Source organism: Buceros rhinoceros, unplaced genomic scaffold (genome assembly GCF_000710305.1).
Source record: "Buceros rhinoceros silvestris isolate BGI_N320 unplaced genomic scaffold, ASM71030v1 scaffold12190, whole genome shotgun sequence".
Classification (NCBI taxonomy): Eukaryota; Metazoa; Chordata; class Aves; order Bucerotiformes; family Bucerotidae; genus Buceros; species Buceros rhinoceros.
The window spans coordinates 20,185-31,242 of NW_010389087.1; the positions used below are offsets into that span (position 1 = coordinate 20,185).

Sequence of the window (11,058 nt, forward strand, 5' to 3'; positions counted from 1 at the left end):
ACCGCTCCACCACGCTGCCGAAGGGCCCGTCAATGCCAACACCATTGGACTGCACAGCAAACTCGTATCTGGTGTAGGGCTTCAACCCACTAATGAGAATATCTTCATCCGAGCTGCCAAGAGAGGACACCAAAGACCAGCCAGTAAGTGACCCCTTGGCATTCAAATCACAGACAAGTCCCACTGCCACATTTCCTCAGTTCTGAATGGATCAGTGACCAAGGCACATGTTTCCAGCACGAAAACACCCAGGATTTCGCTCAGTACTGGAACTTCCACACAGGTTCCTCCTGCCTTGTGTATTTACTCCTGACATGAGCAATACTGGGCAGAGGAACCGCTAGCACCCCTCGGTACCTTGTGTAGTATGTAACAAGAGAGGCGTTTTTCAGGCCCCAGGGGCTGAAGCGCACGGTGTAGTTGACAATTTTGACGGTTGTGAAGTCAGGTTTCTTCCACCTGAGCCATATGGAGGTTGAGCTGTTGGACTCTGCATAGACTTGGACTGGAGGCAGTGGAGGACCCTTCTGCACGGGGGGATCTACGGTGCAAGAATAAAAGAGAAAGGAGACATGGAGATGCAGATGACAGTAAGGTAAGAGACAGCCATTGCAGACACACACAGCACGGACTAAACCAGGCCGAGGTGTGAAGCCTGTACCGACGCGTTGGCCTCCAGCATAAGCCCTTCTGTGCATGCCAAGGTCCATGCTCTTCCTCACATGTGGAGGAGATGACAATGAGGATCCAGGCACCAAGGGGGTGGTGTGCTACTGTGGAGGCCAATCTCACAGCTACCCACCTGACAGGACCACAGCAGGGTAAGGAGGGGCCCAGACTGGTCACCACCCCACACCAGGCTGGCAGAGCTGAGAATGGAGTCTAGATCTTCAGAGCTTTCACTTCCTTCGTAGCACTGCGAAAAGCCTAGTGTGCTGCTAATTCATGTTCTCAAATCTTTGTAATGTCAGAGATGAAACCCAAGTTATTTGGCATTTTCAAGACCATCCCTGAGCCACTAACAGCTCCAGAGAGAACATGGTGGAGGCCATCCACACCTCATATGAGAGCAACCCCTATGAGATGGGGGATATTTTGCTCCTTTCTCTCCTTTCCAAGGTAATTCTTCCAATGCGATTTGCAGCGGCTGTCAATGGGACTTTCCTTTTATTGTGACCTTCCCCGTTTTTGTATTGTCCTTCTTAAAGTTCAGCTTCTGTAACTTTACCTCTACCCCTCCTGTGAAGCCACATGCCAAGCAGAAGAGACAGACAACAAATGAAGGGCATTCCTCACCTACTGCTGCTGCAGGTGCCTTTTCTGTTTTGCCCTTCCAAACTGCTGCATAACCGTCTTCGTGCTTATTGAATGCCACCAGCTTCACCTCATAGAGTTTCCCAGGAGCTGGAAAAATCAATCAGGGTTTGTCTGGAATTATTTTTGTTACCATTCCTCCCCAGTTAGACACATTTCTTTGATCTGACCAGCTCTTCTCATCTTCCAAGAAAGTAGCTTGAACAGGGTTGTACTTGCTAAAAACACAGCAGGGAGGAGCCCCCCTTCCACGTACGAGCTTTCCACATTCAAACAGCGTCTCACAACTGGCACGCGTGTCATCGCAGCTACTCTCAAGTTCTCCCACCGCTTTTTACAGAAATTATCAGCAGCAAATGGACTTGCCAGCCACTAAGGGACAACCAGTGGCATGGCCTGTAGCACAGCATCTCAGCATCTCCTGAGCCTTCTCCCTTGCTAACTACTAAAGACACCTATGCATGGTGATTCCTCTCCCTCCTCCACGGAGGTGGATGCACTGCACTGTTTATTCATGGTGAGTGAGGACATCCTCTCCCCTCCAATGTCCACCTCCAGTTTCTAAAGTCCTTTCTGATTTATTCACTGCTGTGAGGATCTTCCTTCCAGCAAGTCCTCACACACCCTGTTAAGACACTGGCAGCTTGCTTGTTGTACAGTTGTTTTGTTATACAGTGTTGTACTATTATGCCTCCACAGCAGTTTCTTGATTTGTAACTAGAAAAGTGCACAAACAAAACCCACAGCAGACACTTGAGGGTCCCAGATGTACACACCCTTCCCATCAGACAGCCAGACACTCTACGGGGAACCTGATGCTTTGAGCAAACTGAGCTGCAGGACAGGTGCGCTGGTCCAAAACTCACTTCCCTCTTTCCTCGGGCCTTTCATCAGCTGAAATACTCCTCTGCTGGGTTAAGTAACATCTGAGATGTTTAACCGAGGAAACAACTTGGGAGACACCAAGTTCTCGAATAAGACACTCACCAGCCTCTCCCTGACGCAGCCAGCAAGAGCAGTCAGACTGTCTTGGGGTGCCTTGGTTGCAGCGCATTGATGAAGTTTATTAATTTGGGACATGCCTGTTCATTCCCTGCCCTGATAGATCACTGCTCTCTTTGCCAGACAACGTAAGCAGAATAAAACCTTTCTTATTGATGCCAATTTTATTTTTACTGTGCTGATTATGCTCCCAGAGGCTAATGGTACCAATTACCAAAGGCTTTCTCTGCTCCACAACACATGTTCACGCTCAGAATATCAAAACAGTTCAGCCACATTTTTCTCCTCAAAAGAATCCCAAAAGCAAACAGAGTTTTGTCTGCCTCCAAGGCAGCCTGATCTGCATTTTCACACTCCCCAGCCACCGGAAAACATTTCAAACCCACACAAGGGGGGTGAGACCAAAGGGCACTCAATTTCCAGGCATCTGGGACCACGGGCTTGGTGGAACAAAGAAACCGCAGCCTGTCTCTCCTCAGCACACACCCTCTGCCTCTTGCCTGAGCGTTAGGCTGGGCTTCACTGGGACACGAGCTCATCGTGGATGATGGGATCCAAAGCAATGAGGAAGAGCTCACAGATGTGATGCAGATGTGGACAGCTTCTGTTGGAGAACGAAGTGAAGGAAAGGACAAGTCCTGCATCTCCACCCCTGGGTAGGATCAACACAGCAGCCACTTACACGTGAAGCCAGGGGAGCTCTACCACAAGATCAAGCAATTCCCATTCTGAAAATAGAGGTATTTTGGATTTCCCAGTCAGAGGCTTGGCTTCAATTTTTATACACAGGCCCAGATGTTCAAGCTCTGAGAACACGCAGACATAAAGCTCTATCAAGCTGTCAAGAAGCTGGTAGGCAGCACGAAAACAGATGTATTTCACTGCATTCCATCATATGTTAAATATAAGCAGAATAATCAAGTCCAGATCATTCCAAATCACTAATGTGGATGACTGCATAATATCTCCAATATGCTAAATATGTTGTTTCATTCTGTTTTTCAAGGTGTTCGTATTGGCCAGATGCCACACGCCAGCTGTACTTTCCTGGAAGTGGGGAAAATACCCTGATCTCCAGGCAGGCACTCAGAGGAGTGCCATCATCCTTCCTAGGATTGCAGAAGGCAGGATCAGATCCTTACTGGTTATTCTTCATGGAAATTACGGCCCTGGTAGTTACACACGGTTACAGCAGCTGACTGCTAGAGCACAGATGGAAACGAGTGAGAATCTCTCAGGGAAAAGCCCTCCTTGTGATGCAGGACACCTTCCTCTTCACTTTGTGGGCTCATGAAATCCCTGTATTTCTGACACGCCTCTGAACAGCTGCCTGCCTCTCTCCCAGGAGCTCAGCACATGCCCCTCAGACAAAACACAAGGTGTGCCATTAGTGATACCGCTCTAAGGAGACATGGTTTGCTCCACGAGCATGGGAGAAAAGCCTTCTCCTAGTTTAGACAGCTCGAATGGAGAGAGCTGAGTCAGTACCAGAGCCGGACGTTGGCGGTAAGGCAAAAGATGCAGAAGTCTGCAAGACAGACAAGAGGAGGTGGGCAAAGCTGGCACCATTTCAGGAGCAGAACTGGCCAGTGCAAGAGAAGACAAAACAAGAACCTTGCGCTGGCCCAGCATAAGGAACCTTACTGCAGCCTGAAACACAGCCTAACAATACAGGAAACGAGGGAAGGGAACCGTGGGCTGTGTAATAGCTGTGCTGTCACCGTGAATAAAGCTCGGCTCAAGCAGCTCTGTCCGAAGCTGTTTTCTGCACAACCCTCCACCCCTGCCTTGAAGGAGCTGCCTCCCCCACAAGGTGCTTCCCCTCCTGCCCTGCTGGGCTCCTGCAAAAAGAACAAGGAAAATCCGGAAATCAAACCGAGCTGTGCAGGAAGAAGCAGTGGGAAGGGAGTTTCGTCCCCCAGGCCATGGCCCAAACCAGGACAAGTCAAGGGGCAGAGCATTGGCTTCAGTGACACTGCAGAGATGTGGAGCCAAGGGGCATTTAGTGACTGTGCTGCAGCAGTACATAGCCTCCAACTGGGAATGTTTGCCCTGACATGGTGCAGCCTGAGCTACAGCCTGCTATTCCCAGTGCCCAACCCTGGATTTCCTGACACCATTTCCAGCACCGGAATTGGCTTCCTAGAGAGGTGGTTGGTGCCTTGTGCCTGTCAGTATTCAAGAGGCATTTGGACAATGATCTTAGGGCTTCGCTTCAACTTTCACTCAGCCCTGAAGTGGTCAGGCAGTTGTCTAGATGATTGTGGCAGGCCCCTTCCAACCGAAATACTCTATTCTATGTGAACAGAGAACACTCTGTTCTATTCTCTTCTATTTCTAATCTCTTCAAGCTCTTGACCCAGTTTGTAGTTTCAGCTGTGACACTTCTTTGGCAGCCCATTCCCCTGGGCCAGACTGGGTAAACCTCACTCTCCCACCAGACAGCACCACATGCAGCCCTTTACTCTGACACCCCGACACACTCCTAAGAGACAGCGCTGGGTATTCTGTTTGTTCGTTGTTACCGAGGGACCTTAGGGAGAGCTTTCTGCTGCTCTGCTTCCCAGGCAGATATCTGTGAGCTGTGATCTGTGAAGCACCCCCGGGTGGTTCCCTGTGCAGCAGCACGATCACGTTAGGGCTGCCAACCTTCCCAGAGGCTGCTACCCCCGCTGCCAAGGAGACCCCTAATGCAGATGTAGGAACCTGCTCAGGGTAGCTCACTGCCATAAAATTAAATCCTTCTCAATCCCAACCACTCCTCCTCCTTGTTCCCTGCCCAGACCCCCTGCCTTTCTCAGCGCAGCCAGGTTCCTGACCCCTTCCTTCACCGTACGCATATAAGAGTACGTCATTTCACAGTCCAATGGGAAGAAAAGAGAACATCCATGGCTGGAAGAAACCCGAGACTCTCTTCCTGACACAATGATCGCCGAGACACAACCGCCAAATCATAAGGAAACCATTAGGGCTTGATGGATGCCCAAATTTAAGGAAGTAATTACAGAAGAACAAGGAGCCTTCTCAGCATCATCGTGCCAGAGCATTTGGAACCAATTCAGCCCACTCCTGAGTCCCTCCGCTGACTGACTTGCCCGTGGTTAGAGCAGCGCGTGATGATGTTCACGTGCGGTTTCCTCAGTGCAATAATTACAGACCTAAATTCTTCAGAGAAACTCATAACTGTTAACGCCCTCTCAGTGGCAGGATGACCACAACGCAGCTGGAAACCTGAGCGGTGACACAGACTGTCTTCCAGGTGCTGCAGCCTGACCTTTACATCATCCATTACCTACACGCTAGATGTGTAAGATGAACCAGCAAGAGAAACACTCGCCCTGCAGTCTCTGCTCACCAGGCAGTAACAGGGATGAAGCATGAAGTGGGGGATGGAAGAACTCTAAGAAGCAGAATCCTGTTTCAAGGAGGCATCTGCCATGACTCTCTCCTCTCTCTCCGTCCTGTATCAATGGGCAAATCCACTAATTAGTACAATCTGATGTTAGAAACGTGACTCCTTATGGGAAGCGCCAAGCAGTTAGCCAGGCAGGCACTTCTGACCACGGAACAAGCGGTGCATTCTTGTCCTCCAGCCACGGACGCTCGCTCTTCCATCCCCCTTCCCTTAGCAGGAGGTGGAGGAGAATATGGACCCAAAATGAGCACACTGTGAATTCACCCATCTCTGCATTTTAACATGGAGAAATTTCACATAACATGCAGTTATGGAGCTGCTCAGAAATACACAGGGAAGGAGAGATCATTGTTGCCTGGAGATGTCAATCTAAGCACTCTTTACAGGGACACAGTGAAAACCACTCATTGATTCACAGCCTCTTATCAGCATATACTAAGTATCTTAGTAGCCCCTGGCTAAAAATACAACCCGATCAGAAATTTCTATGTTTTAAACTCTGCCTAGACCAAGCCCCAAAGAGCCCCACTTCTGAAGTGACTTTGGGTGCTCTTAAAAGAGTTCACAAGTTCCTGGTCCTACCTATCTACAGCCAAGCAGACAGCTGAGCCTCTTGGCAACATCCTGGGACTGCTACAAAGTGCAAGAGGCAGACCCCGGGTTTCCACACCACAGGCCGAGAAGATGAACCCAGCTAACCTAGTCGAGTCAGCTCGTACTGCTTCACTTTCTTCTTTAGTTTTATGGGTCCTACGTCCCAGCTCTCATCTTCAGCACCATCCAAAGGGCTTTCATCGCTGGACTCCTCCGGGCCCACTTCTCTGTAGTAGAGCTTGTAACCAGATATCTGGGCATGGTTGGCTGGGGGCTGCCACGTTATCAGGAGGGACTCCATCTTTGCTCGGACTTTTAATTCTGTCGGAGCAAATGGAACTAGACAAAAACAAAATAAGAGAATATTATTCAGCCACTTGTCTCCATTTCCCTGATCTACCGAACCCTCCCTGACCCCAGCAGTGAGGGAGGAGTGTGAGGAAAGGCTGTCCTGTGAGTGAGATGTCTCCACTGGTACACTAATGCTCTACTTTGATTTTATCAGCCAGGTGATACAGGCTGATCACAAAGCCACTACGGGAGTGTCTCAGTGTATTCTGAGGTACCACCGTCTTTAACCACTGCTGCAGTCTGGCTTGGACTCAGCTCTGTTTGGCAGACTTGTCTATCTCCTCCCAGAGTTTTTCTTTCTTTCTTAAGAATTTTCACAGCTGCACATCAACAGAAAAATAAAGGTGGGTACTTTGGTCTAACCAAAGCCAATGGCTCTCCCTAACGAAGACGAGAATCTCTGATGATGCCTGAGGTTTCCCAGTGTGCTGCACACCTTGCCCCAAAGCCCAGGCAATATCTAGCCTCCTACCATGTGTCTGGTTGTCTCTGTCTGGAGTCCGATGCTGGGTCCACTCGGAAGGAGCCCCATAGCCCACGCTGGTGCTGGCCGCAATGCGAACTTTGTACACTTTGTTGGGATGGAGCGAGTAGAGAGTGATTTGTGTCTCATTTCCACCCACTTCGATGGAGGTGACCTGATCTGCTGGAACCAAGGCAACATCATTGAAAACATGCTCGTCCCAGTCAAGGGGAAACACAGCTGAGCAGCCACCAGGCCCAGCTACACGCCCTGGGCTGTCTTGGCTTTGCCCAGTGCCATCTCACACCACCAGGAGAACCCAGGATAAAGACTGGACAGAGCTGATATCCCAGCTGACAACCTCCTTCATCACATTCCGAACTGCAGGTTGCCTTCAGCACTGCTGAGCCTGGCTGGAGGGGACCGGTCAGAAACCCTGCCACTACTGCCAACACGATGGCAGGACGTGAGCACAGCCTGTGGTAGCTGATGGTACCTTCCAGTGCTTCTCGTTCTGTACTTAAACCTTCACCTTAATTTGAACCCTTTGTGCAAAATTCACACCTTCACCCGCACCAGACTGAGGTTTTATCACTCCCTCTTCAGCCCCCCAAGTTCGTAAGGGAGGTAACAGGCAATTCAAACAGAGAATGGCCTGGGATTTTCACTGAAACAACTGATCGGTCTTGCTGAAGATTCATATTGCCTGTTTGGCGAATGCAGAGCTCTTGCTTTCCAGCTTCACCGAGCATAAACTCAGCTAGGAGCACTGTCTCTGCTATGTAACAGCTTACTGCTGAGTGTGATCCCTGGACTGCAAACGTTTTCCAAGGTTTTACGATGCCACAGAGCCACGTGTAAGCTCAGGGCAAGAAAACAAGAGCCAGGAGTCACAGTGCAGACTGCTAATCCAGATCAAACCCAAGGGAACATGTCCAGCAGTTCATCATGCTCCCCACCCTTCTCTTAGCAAGAATCACGACCCCGGGAAGTGAGAAGCTGCAGAGCTTTGACGGTTTTAAGAGCAAATACCCAGAAGGATTTGCAAAGCAAGCACTTGCGGAATTGGAGCAGCCACCATCCAGCACAGGTAAACGTTACCATCCCTGCTGAAGGCTTAGAGTGTCTGACAATATAGACAAGACTCAACTCAGCAACAGAGCCTGACCAGGAGACTTGGGTTTTTTCCCCAAGGATCACTTGGAGGAATCCCAGCCTAACCTGAAGTCTAACCCCCAAAGGGTTGCTCATGCAGACATTCATGGGGCAGCATCACGCCATTCCCCTGGGGACACAGGCTCCTCCACCATCCCCGAAGCCGCACAGCATTGGCACTGCTGTGACCACCACCAGCACAGCCAAGCTATGAGAGGCCTGTTCTCCTCCCCTGAGTAAAAAAGGGTCCCTCCCTTTTCAGCCTTACACCTCCTCCCCTCAACATGACATGCTGTTAACGCCACTGGAGCAGAAGACACAACCGCCCCACAAACGGTGTTCCCCTCACCTTCCTTGAGGGTGCAGTAGTCGATCTTGTACTTCGTTATCTTGCCGTTACTCAGCTCTGGAGGAGGAGGCAGCCATGTCACACGGATGTCACCAGGGGTCATGCTTGACAGAGACAGCTGAGGGGCAGCACTAGGAACTGGGCAGAAGCAAAGAGAAGTCAGCAAAGACCAGTACAAGACCTCAACACGTCTCTGCCAGCTCTCTGGGTTGCCTGGAGGCCACTACCTCGTCTTGGCCATTCCACAGCCCCTGGTGACGAGCAGTCTGTCTTGAAGGGGAACCAAAACCCCACAGCTCAGCGCACTGGTGGGGTGTCACTGCAGGGAGGGAAGATGATGGGCTGCTCAGAGCCTGCTGGCCACACCACACTGCTCCCCCAGGGGCCCAATGGCCACTGCAAACTGGGCAGGTTAGCACTGACTTGCTAACCAGCCTGCGCTGTACTGTGGAGCGCGGAGACACTAAATGAAACAGCTCACAGATCCACACCTCAGCCTGGGAACCCCCATTCCCTGGAGAACCACAGCGCTGGCTGCAGGCAGCTTCCACACTTTCCACCCAGCTTTTCAGGCTTCAGACACACACACGGTACCACGCGGTTTGCTACGTCAGGAGTATTAAAAGCACATACTGCACCCTGCAGCATAGCAGGGGCTTGCACGAGGTCTGCCAAAACCATCGCTGCTTGTCTCTGTCCTGCAGCCTCTTGACAGCTGTACATGTCCTCCCCGCTGGGCAGCTTCCTTCTGGCACTCTGCCTTACTGCTCGCCAAACGCTACGTGATAAATGGTAAAATCCACACAAACTACTGCCTCTTACAGGATCCAACCTCAAGGCTGCACTGACCCCTACAAACTGTGATAAACATCTGTCTTCTCAGCTGAAATCAAGCCTGGCCCAGAGCCAGGTTTGGAGCAGTATCGCATCAGCAGGGTGAAAGCCCAGAGGAGCTGCCTGTAGTTCCTGCAGGACTCGCATGGGCCCCAGTGCCAGCTAGCTCATTTTCATGCTCTTCATCACCCACGTGGACAACCAGACCAGGGTGCTTTAGTTTCAGTTGGTCTGTTATTTGGGTTTTTTTTAATTTTTAAAAGTGCTTCTGACAAGAAGCTGTAAGAGCAGCAGCTTTAGCTTTCTAGGAGCTGATAAATTCTCCACATAAATGCTCACCATGAAACAGGCCAAGAACATTTTTTAATACCCATCTAATTAAACGCACCATCCTCCAGGGTCTGAACAATGATGGAAGAGGATGTCCGGCTGGCTCCGAGCTGAGAATACGCGACCACGTAGAAGACATAGTTGGTATTGGGTTCCAGGTCCTTGACTTGCAGCTCAGTGGTATCGTTATTGACAGCAAACTGGTATTCCACGTTATCTGTTCCTAGAGCCAAGGAAACGCTGATCAGCAGGTCAGTGAACTGCCAAGACACTCCTTGAAAAGCCACTCAACTCACAAGGTCCATAGTGGAAATCCACCTTAAAAACCACTACATCTTCTCCAGTATCCCCAGCACCCACACAAACCCCATCTCTTATGGGAGTTCTTTGGGCAGTAACATTCAACACCTCAACGGTAACATCTCAATTTTGACTCAAGCTCTTAATCCATGCTAAAGCAGCCGAAGTTACCAGCTTAATTTTCAGAGCAGCTCTGACAGCAGTTCAGGAAGAGCATTGGCTTGCTGTCTGGGAAGACAGACCCCAAGAGATCCAAGTGCCTCACTTTAGATTCTGGGTGTGAATAACTTAGTGGTTACTTATTAATCTCTCCATTCATAATCACACTCTTTGCATATAAAATTCATGCACTGGGGGAAAAAGTGGTGCCTGGCCCCAAACAACTCAGCTACAAGGGCAACGAGTTGGTATCCGTCAGCTAATCCGCAGGCGCTGTCACAGGCTGATGCTGATGCCCAGAGAAAATTCCTTTCCTGCGACAAAAAGGGCTAAGCTAACCGGGATCACCTCACATGCCTCACTAGCTGGGGAAGAAAGTCAGCCTGTGCCTCGTGCCTTGTGCCTGCCACAGAGCTGTGTCGCACAGGCAGATATCACCTACCCACAGCCCGCTGGTAATGTAACGAGAAGCCAATGATCTGCTCGCTGTTGTACTCCGGCCGCTCCCAGGACACAAGGACTGTGGTGCTGGAGAGGGACACAGCTGACACCTTCTTGGGAGCGCTGGGCAAACCCTCCCGCACAATCACCGAGAGCTTGGCAGTGGCACAAGCCATGCCCAGGCTGTTCTCAGCCACACACTGATAGTAGCCAGCATCCTCCAACCCGATCTGATTGATCACCAGGCTCCCGCTGCTCTGCACCTTCACCCGCCCGTTGGAGAGGATGGCCTCGCCGTTCTTCAGCCACTGAATGCTTGGGGCTGGCCCCCCCCCCCCCCGCAGACCACAC

At 50.7% G+C, this 11,058-nt stretch overlaps 1 protein-coding gene across 1 annotated transcript in view; it reads right to left on the bottom strand.

The window, feature by feature from the left end:
* The window catches only part of IGDCC4 (immunoglobulin superfamily, DCC subclass, member 4), a gene marked incomplete at its 5' end in the record, with an annotated part of 55,384 nt that overhangs the window by 12,582 nt on the left and 31,744 nt on the right, over nt 1–11,058 (bottom strand). Inside the window, 8 exons of the mRNA XM_010132848.1 lie at nt 7–113; nt 358–541; nt 1,297–1,404; nt 6,431–6,664; nt 7,149–7,322; nt 8,644–8,781; nt 9,866–10,030; nt 10,709–11,022. Of these exons, the coding sequence (XP_010131150.1) occupies nt 7–113; nt 358–541; nt 1,297–1,404; nt 6,431–6,664; nt 7,149–7,322; nt 8,644–8,781; nt 9,866–10,030; nt 10,709–11,022 (1,424 nt within the window). The remainder of the gene's footprint in view (nt 1–6; nt 114–357; nt 542–1,296; nt 1,405–6,430; nt 6,665–7,148; nt 7,323–8,643; nt 8,782–9,865; nt 10,031–10,708; nt 11,023–11,058) is intronic.